General features: G+C 39.0%; 3 protein-coding genes and 1 pseudogene across 3 annotated transcripts; all 4 read right to left on the bottom strand.

The window, feature by feature from the left end:
• Positions 1-1,954: 1,954 nt before the first annotated feature.
• Positions 1,955-3,481, bottom strand: LOC131462936 (olfactory receptor 4B13-like). The gene has a single exon (XM_058634513.1). The coding sequence runs from the start codon at positions 3,111-3,113 to the stop codon at positions 2,181-2,183; it is 933 nt and encodes a 310-aa protein (XP_058490496.1). The 5' UTR covers positions 3,114-3,481; the 3' UTR covers positions 1,955-2,180.
• Positions 3,482-3,818: 337 nt separating this feature from the next.
• LOC131462926 (olfactory receptor 4B13-like) lies at positions 3,819-6,724 on the bottom strand. Its single transcript, XM_058634501.1, has one exon. It carries the CDS (start codon positions 6,425-6,427, stop codon positions 5,501-5,503), a length of 927 nt encoding a protein of 308 aa, XP_058490484.1. The 5' UTR covers positions 6,428-6,724; the 3' UTR covers positions 3,819-5,500.
• A 4,493-nt stretch (positions 6,725-11,217) lies between these two features.
• On the bottom strand, positions 11,218-13,043 carry LOC131462243 (olfactory receptor 4B13-like; annotated as a pseudogene).
• Positions 13,044-14,260: 1,217 nt separating this feature from the next.
• LOC131462242 (olfactory receptor 4B13-like) lies at positions 14,261-15,814 on the bottom strand. Its single transcript, XM_058633291.1, has one exon. It carries the CDS (start codon positions 15,714-15,716, stop codon positions 14,790-14,792), a length of 927 nt encoding a protein of 308 aa, XP_058489274.1. The 5' UTR covers positions 15,717-15,814; the 3' UTR covers positions 14,261-14,789.
• Positions 15,815-16,042: the final 228 nt, after the last annotated feature.

Here is a 16,042-nt window from a genome sequence, read left to right as displayed (position 1 = left end):
ACCGTGTGGCCCTCATACTTTAGTATGTCGTCCAAAATGTGACAAAAAAGTCATGGGTTACTATGTCGTCCAAATTTTGACCAGAATGCCATACTTTAGTATGTCGTTCAAAATGTGACCGAAATGTCATGGGTTACTATGTCGTCCAAATTTTGACCAGAATGCCATACTTTAATATGTCGTCCAAAATGTCATACTTTAGTATGTCGTCCAAATTTTGACAAAAAAGTCATACTTTAGTATGTCGTCCAAATTTTGACCAAAATGTCATACTTTGGTATGTCGTCCAAATTTTGACAAAAAAGTCATACTTTAGTATGTCGTCCAAAATGTGACCGAAATGTCATGGGTTAGTATGTTGTCCAAATTTTGACCAGAATGCCATACTTAATGTCGTCCAAATTTTGACAAAAAAGTCATACTTTAGTATGTCGTCCAAATTTTGACAAAAAGTCATACTTTAGTATGTCGTCCAAAATGTGACAAAAAAGTCATACTTTAGTATGTCGTCCAAAATGTGACAAAAAAGTCATGGGTTACTATGTCGTCCAAATTTTGACCAGAATGCCATACTTTAGTATGTCGTTCAAAATGTGACCGAAATGTCATGGGTTAGTATGTCGTCCAAATTTTGACCAGAATGCCATGTCGTCCAAAATGTGACAAAAAAGTCATACTTTAGTATGTCCTCCAAAATGTGACAAAAAAGTCATACTTTAGTATGTCGTCCAAAATGTGACAAAAAAGTCATGGGTTACTATGTCGTCCAAATTTTGACCAGAATGCCATAATTTAATATGTCGTCCAAAATGTGACAAAAAAGTCATACTTTAGTATGTCGTCCAAATTTTGACAAAAAAGTCATACTTTAGTATGTCGTCCAAAATGTGACAAAAAAGTCATGGGTTACTATGTCGTCCAAATTTTGACCAGAATGCCATACTTTAATATGTCGTCCAAAATGTGACCAAAATGTCCTACTTTAGTATGTCGTCCAAATTTTGACAAAAAAGTCACATTTAGTATGTCGTCCAAAATGTGACAAAAAAGTCATACTTAAGTATGTCGTCCAAAATTTGATAAAAAATGTCATAGGTTAAGAGGTCTTCCAAAATATGAAAAAAGAAATAACACCGCCGTATGTCGTCCAACATATGACATAAAACGTTGTGGGTTAGTATGTCGTCCAAAATGTGACAAAATAGTTAAAAAAGGTATGTCGTCAAAAATGGGGAAAAAAAGTCATACGTTAGTAGGTCATTCAAAATATGACAAAAAAGTCATACCGCTGTATGTTGTCCAAAATATGACAAAAAAGTCTTAGGTTAGTAGTTCGTCCAAAATATGAAAAACATTTTTTTTGTGATTTTGGACAACATACTAAATTATGTTATGCTATAATTCAGTTGATCATTCTTTATCAACAATCTCTATGAACATGTCATTGCTGATTCTGAACTGTCTTGTCTAAACTTACAACTTGATACAATTGTTGTATAGCTGCTCATTGTGTGAATTATTGGGTTTATCTGCCTATGTCTATGAACAGTTCATTGAGATAATGTATGTTGTGATTCAATGCTATATAAACAAAATTGAATTGAAATAAAATCTGTTTACAATTTCACGCAAACATAAACAAACGTAACATTCACTTCACTCATTCGTTCTTTTCTCAGATGTCTTCTCTGTGTTTTTTCTTATCCAATTAATTCAACTTTTTTTTTTCAAATTAAAGAATGATGATTTTGTTTTTTTAAATTTAGGGATTGAAATCTGATTTGACCCTAAGGATTAAGGAACATTTAAGGATGATTTCTAGTGATTTAAAAAGACATAATTCTCCAAGTGTATAACATACATTATACTCCCATAAACAATAAATTCCCAACTGACAACATGACTCAGTTAAAATGCTGTTACAGATTTTTATTAACATTTTTACAGTCCATATTTAACAATGTGATCAATCTGATAGGATTTTACATTTTTCTCTTTCTTCCCAATTACTCATTCAGTGATTTTAATCAGTATCAGACAATACATACTAAGTATCATATTGCTCATCCATTTGGTTTGTGGAATTTGAAGTGACAACTTGAAACAAAATGCCACAGAAACATGATGGGAAACAAAATACAAACTTGAGTCCCATTTGTGGAAACAAGAAACCTTGTTGATTACAGCAACAGTTCAGCAAAAGGCCGTTTTTTTAATATGATACGTATTTTACTCAAGTTGAATCCATACATCAGTGGGTTGAGGAGCAGCTGCACCGTGAGCCAGTACAGCGACAGAATGATCCTCAGCACGTTTGGAGTTCCTTTCATGTTAAACCTGCTCTGGACAATTTCAAAACTGGATCCTAACGAGAAGTTGATCAGCGCTACCACGTGAGGCACACACGTGCTGACTGCCTTCTGCCGTGACTGTTTGCAGCCCGAGGAGCAAACGAGCAGAATCTTCAAGTAGGTAAATACGATGAGGACCATAGGAAGAACAATGGTGCTGAACGTGATGATGAGGCCGTAGATGTTGTTGATGCTCGTATCTGAACACGCCAATCTGACCACAGAGTAGTTGTCGCAGTAAACCTTATCGATGACATTCCCACACAGCCGCATAGACGACGTCTGAGAGATCATGATGACACATGAGACGACCCCGGACAACCACACCACAGTGAGCAGTTTGGAGATCGTGGACGTCGACATGCGTGTGCTGTACTGCAGAGGGCAACAGATGGCGAGGTAGCGATCATACGACATAATGGTTAAAAGGAAATATTCCACAGTGCCATAAGTATGTATGCAATAGAGCTGCAGGAGACAGAAAGGAACAGAGATGGTGTGAACATCAGAGAGGATCTGCACCAGCAGCAACGGAAACAAACTTGTGCCCCCGCACAGTTCATTTACAAACAGGCTGCACAGAAACATGTACATAGGCTCGTGTAGACTTCTGTTCATACAGATGACTACAATCAGCAGCACGTTAGCACACACCATGACCATGTAGATACACAGAACACACACGAACAACACGTATTTAAAGAGACCGAGTTCAATGTACACAGACAATGTGAAATATGACACCAGAGTGGAGTTCATCATCCTCCAAACACACCAGAACAAACGAAACAAGGCCTTGGAGTGAGTTCACTCCTGACTGAGCTGGAGGTTTGCTGCTGCTCCTTTAAACCAGACACACACACACACACACACACACACACACGCACATGCACGCATGCGCACACACCCACACACACACACACACACACACACACACACACGTTGTGCTTCCTTCACAGTGAGACATTAATGCTGATCCTTTACCTTAACCATCGCAACTAAAAGACAAACCCTAACCCTAAATCCAGGTCTTGAGGCTTAAAAGCCCTTTAAGGATCTCCTCACTTTCCACACTCCGTATGGTTTATACATTTTTTTTTTGGTCCTCAAAAGGCTACAAACACCTCTAACGTGCGCGTGTCAATTCCATTCACTTTCAATGGACAGACGGGCGTCACGTAGACGTAGACGTATCACGCAGACGCTGCACATGCGTTGTGGCACATACGCCTACGTGACGGGTGAACTACGCCTCAAATACGTAACATGAAGACCACGCGTGACTGTTAAGTACAATTCTACATGAGCATACAGGCACACGCTGTGTAGTGTTTGTGGAAATCAAATAGCGAGGGGTCATTTGTGTCGTGCCACATGCGAACACAGCGGACGCCTGTGTACACGCTCGTCTCAACGTACAAATAATTATTTACTTTATGATGACGAATTTTGAGTTTAACAGCTGATTCGCTTAACAATTCAAGCAGTCCATGTATTACCAAGAGAGACCGATGTGACAGTTTAGGCTATTTCAGTCACACGTGCACATGTTAAGGCGTCTGAAGCGTTGGCTTTAGTACAATATTGACACACGCGTTAACGCCTATAGCGTGTGCACGCCTATAACGGAATGTGAGGTATATCAGGGACCGTACCATCGTAACATTACGCACAAGGTACACTGGATCATCAGGACCTGACAGTTATTCATTTTCTATGTTCTGCAGCCTATCCACACATCAGCTGTTGCACATAGTCTCAGCTTCATAGGGGATTGTTTAGAAGAAAGCATAACTTAAAGATGAATCCCAAGCCCCATCAGAGCTGTCAGGATATTTTTTTTTTTTTAAGTAGCTGAAATTATTCGGTAAATAAATAAATAACGCGCATATTTTTCAGTCTTTATGCAGGCGTAGGCGACGAGGTTAAGGCATTTTAGTATAGTGTGCTGGCATAAAATGCCCCTGATACACACACACACACACACACACACACACACACACACATACACGTTGTGCTTTCTTCATAGTGAGACATTAATGCTGATCCTTTACCTTAACCATCACAACTAAACGTCAAATCTTAACCCTAAATCCAGGTCTTGAGGCTTAAAAGCCCTTAAAAGATCTCCTCACTTTCCGCACTCCGTATGGTTTATACATGAAAATCAAGAATTAATCATTTAATCAATCATAAATAAATAAAAAAACACTTAGAAAAGGGCAGACGTACAGAAGTTTAATTTTGAAAACTCTGCAGATATGTTTTAGTGAGGAGTTTTTTTCTTCTTCTTTTCTGTTCAACCTCACTAAATTGTGACCCCAAAGATTTCAAAATAAAAGCCTTACTTTCTATAATGAACAAAGGATAATTTACAAATACATTGTTTTCCCTCCCTCTCTAGAGATCGCCACAGAAAGGTCATGGGCTGGTCTAGATTTGAAAATGACAACCCTCCAATTACAAGATAAGTTGGTTTTTCTGACTAAAAACACAACTCTGCAGTTTTCAAAGTCAATAAGTCATTTATCCCCTTGGTTTATTCTTATTAAAGTTTCTAAATAATAGTCTCAGTTTCTGTTCATCCACACTAAAAGTATCTTTTTTAGAAGCTGTAATTTAGGAATTCCGAGCTCTTTGTTGTTAAAACCAGTTATTCATGTTTCCAGGTCACAGTCACTTTAAGTTTTAAATATATTTGGAGTGGATGACAGGATAAGGAGAGCGCTGTCACAGCCCCTTGATTAATCGAGAAAATAATCGACAGATTAATCGATTATGAAAATAATCGTTAGTTGCAGCTCTAAATTTCACTGAAAATATTCAAAATAATGCATACAATGAGAAATGTGTGTAAATAGTGTTCCAGTTCTCATCTCCCGCTCAGTCAGCACAAAGAACCCCTGCCCTGTATGTAACACACAAAATGATGCCTTTAAAAGCCTCAGAGAACTAGTAAAGTTGTAAGATTGTAGAGGTTCTCAAACATGTCTCATAAAAACATAGTTCAAGGCTGGAAGAAAATATTTGTAAGACTGTGTTTCAGGTGAGGCAGTGGCATGCAGTCACAATGACACACACATGACAACTTGAAATGAAATGACACAGAAACATGATGGTAAACAAAAGACAAACCTTGTTGATTACAGCTACAGTTCAGCAAAAGGCCGGTTTTTTAATATGATACGTATTTTACTCAAGTTGAATCCATACATCAGTGGGTTGAGGAGCAGCTGCACCGTGAGCCAGTACAGCGACAGAATGATCCTCAGCACGTTTGGAGTTCCTTTCATGTTAAACCTGCTCTGGACAATTTCAAAACTGGATCCTAACGAGAAGTTGATCAGCGCTACCACGTGAGGCACACACGTGCTGACTGCCTTCTGCCGTGACTGTTTGCAGCCCGAGGAGCAAACGAGCAGAATCTTCAAGTAGGTAAATACGATGAGGACCATAGGAAGAACAGTGGTGCTGAACGAGGCGATGAGGCCGAGGATGTTGTTGATGCTCGTATCTGAACACGCCAATCTGACCACAGAGTAGTTGTCGCAGTAAACCTTATCGATGACATTCCCACACAGCCGCATAGACGAACTCTGAGAGATCATGATGACACATGAGACGACCCCGGACAACCACACCACAGCGAGCAGTTTGGAGATCGTGAACGTCGACATGCGTGTGCTGTACTGCAGAGGGCAACAGATGGCGAGGTAGCGATCATACGACATAACGGTTAAAAGGAAATATTCCACAGTGCCATAAGTATGTATGCAATAGATCTGCAGGAGACAGAAAGGAACAGAGATGGTGTGAACATCAGTGAGGATCTGCACCAGCAGCAACGGAAACACACTTGTGCCCCCGCACAGTTCATTTACAAACAGGCTGCACAGAAACATGTACATAGGCTCGTGTAGACTTCTGTTCATACAGATGACAACAATCAGCAGCACATTAGCACACACCATGACCATGTAGATACACAGAACACACACGAAAAACACGTATTTAAAGAGACCGAGTTCAATGTACGCAGACAACGTGAAATATGACACCAGAGTGGAGTTCATCATCCTCCAAACACACCAGAACAAACGAAACAAGGCCTTGGAGTGAGTTCACTCCTGACTGAGCTGGAGGTTTGCTGCTGCTCCTTTAAACCAGACACACACACACACACACACACGCACGCACATGCACGCATGCGCACACACCCACACACACACACACACACACACACACACACGTTGTGCTTCCTTCACAGTGAGACATTAATGCTGATCCTTTACCTTAACCATCACAACTAAAAGACAAACCCTAACCCTAAATCCAGGTCTTGAGGCTTAAAAGCCCTTTAAGGATCTCCTCACTTTCCACACTCCGTATGGTTTATACATTATTTTTTTTTGGTCCTCACAAGGCTATAAACACACACAAACACTGATTTGCACATGAAAATCCAGAATTAATCATTTAATCAATCATAAATAAATAAAAAAACACTTAGAAAAGGGTAGACGTACAGAAGTTTAATTTTGAAAACTGCAGATATGTTTTAGTGAGGAGTTTTTTCTTCTTCTTTTTGGTTCAACCTCACTAAATTGTGACCCCAAAGATTTCAAAATGAAGGCCTTACTTTCTATAATGAACAAAGGATAATTTACAAATACATTGTTTTCCCTCCCTCTCTAGAGATCGCCACAGAAAGGTCATGGGCTGGTCTAGATTTGAAAATGACAACCCTCCAATTACAAGACAAGTTTGTTTTTCTGACTAAAAACACAACTCTGCAGTTTTCAAAGTCAATAAGTCATTTATCCCCTTGGTTTATTCTTATTAAAGTTTCAAAATAATAGTCTCAGTTTCTGTTCATCCACACTAAAAGTATCTTTTTTAGAAGCTGTAATTTAGGAATTCCGAGCTCTTTGTTGTTAAAACCAGTTATTCATGTTTCCAGGTAACAGTCACTTTAAGTTTTAAATATATTTGGAGTGGATGACAGGATAAGGAGAGCGCTGTCACAGCCCTCTTCATGTCACCTGATCTGGCTGAAAAAGATAAAGCACAAACTAAAGACGTAGAAGCAGAGTCTGACCTCAGTGCAGGAGGGAGGGACTCTGGCTGTAGCAGGTGGATGTAAGGTTTGCTAATCCTTACTGGTTTCATTTGTTCAGGTTTGTTCTTTCATTTGAAATGTTTTCTGAATCTGTTCAATTGTGCTCTTTCTTAATATCACAGGTTTTTATTTTTTCTTCACAGTGACTGAATAATATTTACAAACATATTGATTGTGTTTGAACGTTCAAAATTTCATCTTGTTATCAAACTTGACTTCCCCCTTATCACCGTTACTTAAAGTGTAAAATATCGACCCACAGTGCAACAGTGAATTATGATAAACTCCACTAATGTGTCATATTTCATACTTGGTGCATTTTTCAAATTGCACCAAATTTTGACCAAAATGTCATATTTTAGTATGTCGTCCAAATTTTCACAAAATGTCATACTTTAGTATGTCGTCCAAAATGTGACCAAAATGTCATACTTTAGTATGTCGTCCAAATTTTGACAAAAAAGTCATACTTTAGTATGTCGTCCAAATGTGACAAAAAAGTCATACTCTAGTATGTCATCCAAAATGTGACAAAAAAGTCATGGGTTACTATGTCTTCCAAATTTTGACCAGAATGCCATACTTTTGTATGTCGTCCAAAAAGTCATACTTTAGTATGTCGTCCAAATTTTTGACAAAAAAGTCATACTTTAGTATGTCGTCCAAAATGTAATACTTTAGTATGTTGTCCAAATTTTGACAAAAAAGTCATACTTTAGTATGTTGTCCAAAATGTAATACTTTAGTATGTCGTTCAAATTTTCACAAAATGTCATACTTTAGTATGTCGTCCAAATGTGACAAAAAAGTCATACTTTAGTATGTCTTCCAAAATGTCATACTTTAGTATGTCGTCCAAATTTTCACAAAATGTCATACTTTAGTATGTCGTCCAAAATGTGACAAAAAAGTCATAATTTAGTATGTCGTCCAAATGTGACAAAAAAGTCATACTTTAGTATGTCGTCCAAAATGTGACAAAAAAGTCATGGGTTACTATGTCGTCCAAATTTTGACCAGAATGCCATACTTTAGTATGTCGTCCAAAATGTGACAAAAAAGTCATGGGTTACTATGTCGTCCAAATTTTGACCAGAATGCCATACTTTAGTATGTCGTCCAAAATGTGACCGAAATGTCATGGGTTAGTATGTCGTCCAAATTTTGACAAAACAAATCATATTTTAGTATGTGGTCAAAAATGTAAAAAAAAGTCATACTTTAGTATGTCGTCCAAATTTTCACAAAATGTCATACTTTAGTATGTCGTCCAAAATGTGACAAAAAAGTCATAATTTAGTATGTCGTCCAAATGTGACAAAAAAGTCATACTTTAGTATGTCGTCCAAAATGTGACAAAAAAGTCATGGGTTAGTATGTCGTAGAGTTGTTCCGATTCCGATACCGGTATCGGAAATGCCTCCGATACTGCCAAAAATGTGGGTATCGGCATCGGCGAGTACTGGAGTCCATGCACCGATCCGATACCACGTTATTTAATAGAGCTCTGTTAGCTCTGACGCGGTTCTTCTTCGCCGCTCTTGAAACAGTTGCGCTGTGCTGTTTTAGAGGCGTGAAGAAGTACTGATCACCCGACACCTGTAGACAAGGAGCTCACGTTAGCTCATCATGTCGGCGGTTTGGCAGTATTTACCAGTTAGCTCCGTTAGCGTTGTTAGCTGCGCTAGTTCCGTTAGCGCGCCTACAGTCAAACTGGAGCGGCCCGTTTATTAAATGAAAAGAGCAGCGCTACAGCTAACCAGCGTGCCTGTGTCCTGCGTATGTATGCCTCTGTTTTTAAAGTTTAGCGTTACTTCAGAGACTCATTTTAACAATCTGGAGTCAAGTAAAAATGATGTCACGCGCGTCCTTTCCCGGTCAGTCGTCATGGAAACATGAAGCTCTGCCAGTGCCGCGGTGTTTGGACCAGAGTGAAAACAAACGTACAAGCTGAAAAACAAAATAACATATCACTGGTAAAAAATAAATGATGTCCATTTTCTGTATTTGTTCATGTTTTACAGAGGGTTTAACCTGAGCCAAACCTTACCACCAATGATTTATTTATTTATATATATATATATATATATATATATATATATATATATATATATACATACATCTCTAGTATGTCGTCCAAATTTTGACCAGAATGCCATACTTTAGTATGTCCTCCAAAATGTGATCAAAATGTCATACTTTAGTGTGTCGTCCAAAATGTGACAAAAAATAATACTTTAGTATCTCGTCCAAAATGTCTTTAGTATGTCGTCCAAATTTTGACAAAAAAATAATACTTTAGTATGTGGTCAAAAATGTGACAAAAAGTCATGGGTTAGTATGTCGTCCAAATTTTGACCAGAATGCCATACTTTAGTATGTCGTCAAAATTTTCACAAAATGTCATACTTGAGTATGTCGTCAAAATTTTGACAAAAAAATCATACTTTAGTATGTCGTCCAAAATGTGACCAAAAAGTCATACTTTAGTATGTCGTCCAAATTTTGACAAAAAAATCATACGTCGTCCAAAATGTGACAAAAAAGTCATACTTTAGTATGTCGTCCAAAATGTGACAAAAAAGTCATGGGTTAGTATGTCGTCCAAATTTTGACCAGAATGCCATACTTTAGTATGTCGTCCAAATTTTCACAAAATGTCAATATTAGTATGTCGTCCAAATTGTGACAAAAAAGTCATACTTTAGTATGACATCCAAAATGTGACAAAAAAGTCATACTTTAGTATGTCGTCCAAAATGTGGCAAAAAAGTCATACTTTAGTATGTCGTCCAAAATGTGATAAAAAAGTTATGGGTTAGTATGTCGTCCAAAATGTGACCAAAATGTCATACTTTAGTATGTCGTCCAAAATGTGACATAAAAGTCATAGGTTAGTAAGTAGTCCAAAATTTGATAAAAAATGTCATAGGTTAAGAGGTCTTCCAAAATATGAAAAAAGAAATAACACCGCCGTATGTCGTCCAACATATGCCAAAAAAAACGTTGTGGGTTAGTATGTCGTCCAAAATGTGACAAAATAGTTAAAAAAGGTATGTCGTCAAAAATGGGGAAAAAAAGTCATACGTTAGTAGGTCATTCAAAATATGACAAAAAAGTCATACCGCTGTATGTTGTCCAAAATATGACAAAAAAGTCTTAGGGTAGTAGTTCGTCCAAAATATGAAAAAACATTTTTTTGTGATTTTGGACAACATACTAAATTATGTTATGCTATAATTCAGTTGATCATTCTTTATCAACAATCTCTATGAACATGTCATTGCTGATTCTGAACTGTCTTGTCTAAACTTACAACTTCATACAATTGTTGTATAGCTGCTCATTGTGTGAATTATTGGGTTTATCTGCCTGTATAATGTTGTCTATGAACAGTTCATTGAGATAATGTATGTTGTGATTCAATGCTATATAAACAAAATTGAATTGAAATAAAATCTGTTTACAATTTCACGCAAACATAAACAAACGTAACATTCACTTCACTCATTCGTTCTTTTCTCAGATGTCTTCTCTGTGTTTTTTCTTATCCAATTAATTCAAAAAAAAAATTTTCAAATTAAAGAATTATGTTTTTGTTTTTTTAAATTTAGGGATTGAAATCTGATTTGACCCCAAGGATTAAGGAACATTTAAGGATGATTTCTAGTGATTTAAAAAGACATAATTCTCCAAGTGTATAACATACATTATACTCCCATAAACAATAAATTCCCAACTGACAACATGACTCAGTTAAAATGCTGTTACAGATTTTTATTTACATTTTTACAGTCCATATTTAACAATGTGATCAATCTGATAGGATTTTACATTTTTCTCTTTCTTCCCAATTACTCATTCAGTGATTTTAATCAGTATCAGACAATACATACTAAGTATCATATTGCTCATCCATTTGGTTTGTGGAATTTGAAGTGACAACTTGAAACAAAATGACACAGATACATGATGGGAAACAAAATACAAACTTGAGTCCCATTTGTGGAAACAAGAAACCTTGTTGATTACAGCTACAGTTCAGCAAAAGGCCGGTTTTTTAATATGATACGTATTTTACTCAAGTTGAATCCATACATCAGTGGGTTGAGGAGCAGCTGCACCGTGAGCCAGTACAGCGACAGAATGATCCTCAGCACGTTTGGAGTTCCTTTCATGTTAAACCTGCTCTGGACAATTTCAAAACTGGATCCTAACGAGAAGTTGATCAGTGCTACCACGTGAGGCACACACGTGCTGACTGCCTTCTGCCGTGACTGTTTGCAGCCCGAGGAGCAAACGAGCAGAATCTTCAAGTAGGTAAATACGATGAGGACCATAGGAAGAACAATGGTGCTGAACGTGACGATGAGGCCGTAGATGTTGTTGATGCTCGTATCTGAACACACCAATCTGACCACAGAGTAGTTGTCGCAGTAAACCTTATCGATGACATTCCCACACAGCCGCATAGACGACGTCTGAGAGATCGTGATGACACATAAGATGACCCCGGACAACCACACCACAGCGAGCAGTTTGGAGATCGTGGACGTCGACATGCGTGTGCTGTACTGCAGAGGGCAACAGATGGCGAGGTAGCGATCATACGACATAATGGTTAAAAGGAAATATTCCACAGTGCCATAAGTATGTATGCAATAGAGCTGCAGGAGACAGAAAGGAACAGAGATGGTGTGAACATCAGAGAGGATCTGCACCAGCAGCAACGGAAACAAACTTGTGCCCCCGCACAGTTCATTTACAAACAGGCTGCACAGAAACATGTACATAGGCTCGTGTAGACTTCTGTTCATACAGATGACTACAATCAGCAGCACGTTAGCACACACCATGACCATCTAGATACACAGAACACACACGAACAACACGTATTTAAAGAGACCGAGTTCGATGTACGCAGACAACGTGAAATATGACACCAGAGTGGAGTTCATCATCCTCCAAACACACCAGAACAAACGAAACAAGGCCTTGGAGTGAGTTCACTCCTGACTGAGCTGGAGGTTTGCTGCTGCTCCTTTAAACCAGACACGCACACACACACACGCACACACACGCACGCATGCGCACACACACACCCACACACACACCCACACACACACACACGTTGTGCTTCCTTCACAGTGAGACATTAATGCTGATCCTTTACCTTAACCATCGCAACTAAAAGACAAACCCTAACCCTAAATCCAGGTCTTGAGGCTTAAAAGCCCTTTAAGGATCTCCTCACTTTCCACACTCCGTATGGTTTATACATTTTTTTTTGGTCCTCAAAAGGCTACAAACACCTCTAACGTGCGCGTGTCAATTCCATTCACTTTCAATGGACAGACGGGCGTCACGTAGACGTAGACGTATCACGCAGACGCTGCACATGCGTTGTGGCACATACGCCTACGTGACGGGTGAACTACGCCTCAAATACGTAACATGAAGACCACGCGTGACTGTTAAGTACAATTCTACATGAGCATACAGGCACACGCTGTGTAGTGTTTGTGGAAATCAAATAGCGAGGGGTCATTTGTGTCGTGCCACATGCGAACACAGCGGACGCCTGTGTACACGCTCGTCTCAACGTACAAATAATTATTTACTTTATGATGACGAATTTTGAGTTTAACAGCTGATTCGCTTAACAATTCAAGCAGTCCATGTATTACCAAGAGAGACCGATGTGACAGTTTAGGCTATTTCAGTCACACGTGCACATGTTAAGGCGTCTGAAGCGTTGGCTTTAGTACAATATTGACACACGCGTTAACGCCTATAGCGTGTGCACGCCTATAACGGAATGTGAGGTATATCAGGGACCGTACCATCGTAACATTACGCACAAGGTACACTGGATCATCAGGACCTGACAGTTATTCATTTTCTATGTTCTGCAGCCTATCCACACATCAGCTGTTGCACATAGTCTCAGCTTCATAGGGGATTGTTTAGAAGAAAGCATAACTTAAAGATGAATCCCAAGCCCCATCAGAGCTGTCAGGATATTTTTTATTATTAAGTAGCTGAAATTATTCGGTAAATAAATAAATAACGCGCATATTTTTCAGTCTTTATGCAGGCGTAGGCGACGAGGTTAAGGCATTTAAGTATAGTGTGCTGGCATAAAATGCCCCTGATACACACACACACACACATAAACGTTGTGCTTTCTTCATAGTGAGACATTAATGCTGATCCTTTACCTTAACCATCACAACTAAACGTCAAATCTTAACCCTAAATCCAGGTCTTGAGGCTTAAAAGCCCTTAAAAGATCTCCTCACTTTCCGCACTCCGTATGGTTTATACATGAAAATCAAGAATTAATCATTTAATCAATCATAAATAAATAAAAAAACACTTAGAAAAGGGTAGACGTACAGAAGTTTAATTTTGAAAACTCTGCAGATATGTTTTAGTGAGGAGTTTTTTTCTTCTTCTTTTCTGTTCAACCTCACTAAATTGTGACCCCAAAGATTTCAAAATAAAAGCCTTACTTTCTATAATGAACAAAGGATAATTTACAAATACATTGTTTTCCCTCCCTCTCTAGAGATCGCCACAGAAAGGTCATGGGCTGGTCTAGATTTGAAAATGACAACCCTCCAATTACAAGATAAGTTGGTTTTTCTGACTAAAAACACAACTCTGCAGTTTTCAAAGTCAATTTCAAGTCATTTATCCCCTTGGTTTATTCTTATTAAAGTTTCAAAATAATAGTCTCAGTTTCTGTTCATCCACACTAAAAGTATCTTTTTTAGAAGCTGTAATTTAGGAATTCCGAGCTCTTTGTTGTTAAAACCAGTTATTCATGTTTCCAGGTAACAGTCACTTTAAGTTTTAAATATATTTGGAGTGGATGACAGGATAAGGAGAGCGCTGTCACAGCCCCTTGATTAATCGAGAAAATAATCGACAGATTAATCGATTATGAAAATAATCGTTAGTTGCAGCTCTAAATTTCACTGAAAATATTCAAAATAATGCATACAATGAGAAATGTGTGTAAATAGTGTTCCAGTTCTCATCTCCCGCTCAGTCAGCACAAAGAACCCCTGCCCTGTATGTAACACACAAAATGATGCCTTTAAAAGCCTCAGAGAACTAGTAAAGTTGTAAGATTGTAGAGGTTCTCAAACATGTCTCATAAAAACATAGTTCAAGGCTGGAAGAAAATATTTGTAAGACTGTGTTTCAGGTGAGGCAGTGGCATGCAGTCACAATGACACACACATGACAACTTGAAATGAAATGACACAGAAACATGATGGTAAACAAAAGACAAACCTTGTTGATTACAGCTACAGTTCAGCAAAAGGCCGGTTTTTTAATAAGATACGTATTTTACTCAAGTTCAATCCATACATCAGTGGGTTGAGGAGCAGCTGCACCGTGAGCCAGTACAGCGACAGAATGATCCTCAGCACGTTTGGAGTTCCTTTCATGTTAAACCTGCTCTGGACAATTTCAAAACTGGATCCTAACGAGAAGTTGATCAGCGCTACCACGTGAGGCACACACGTGCTGACTGCCTTCTGCCGTGACTGTTTGCAGCCCGAGGAGCAAACGAGCAGAATCTTCAAGTAGGTAAATACGATGAGGACCATAGGAAGAACAGTGGTGCTGAACGAGGCGATGAGGCCGAGGATGTTGTTGATGCTCGTATCTGAACACGCCAATCTGACCACAGAGTAGTTGTCGCAGTAAACCTTATCGATGACATTCCCACACAGCCGCATAGACGAACTCTGAGAGATCATGATGACACATGAGACGACCCCGGACAACCACACCACAGCGAGCAGTTTGGAGATCGTGAACGTCGACATGCGTGTGCTGTACTGCAGAGGGCAACAGATGGCGAGGTAGCGATCATACGACATAACGGTTAAAAGGAAATATTCCACAGTGCCATAAGTATGTATGCAATAGATCTGCAGGAGACAGAAAGGAACAGAGATGGTGTGAACATCAGTGAGGATCTGCACCAGCAGCAACGGAAACACACTTGTGCCCCCGCACAGTTCATTTACAAACAGGCTGCACAGAAACATGTACATAGGCTCGTGTAGACTTCTGTTCATACAGATGACAACAATCAGCAGCACGTTAGCACACACCATGACCATGTAGATACACAGAACACACACGAAAGACACGTATTTAAAGAGACCGAGTTCGATGTACGCAGACAACGTGAAATATGACACCAGAGTGGAGTTCATCATTCTCCAAACACACCAGAACAAACGAAACAAGGCCTTGGAGTGAGTTCACTCCTGACTGAGCTGGAGGTTTGCTGCTGCTCCTTTAAACCAGACACACACACACACACACACACACACACACGCACATGCACGCATGCGCACACACCCCCACACACACACACACACACACACACACACGTTGTGCTTCCTTCACAGTGAGACATTAATGCTGATCCTTTACCTTAACCATCACAACTAAAAGACAAACCCTAACCCTAAATCCAGGTCTTGAGGCTTAAAAGCCCTTTAAGGATCTCCTCACTTTCCACACTCCGTATGGTTTATAC

The sequence above is a fragment of the Solea solea genome, chromosome 7 (genome assembly GCF_958295425.1).
Source record: "Solea solea chromosome 7, fSolSol10.1, whole genome shotgun sequence".
NCBI lineage: Eukaryota > Metazoa > Chordata > Actinopteri > Pleuronectiformes > Soleidae > Solea > Solea solea.
Note: the sequence above shows the minus strand (reverse complement) of the source record. Positions and strands in the feature narration are given on the sequence as shown.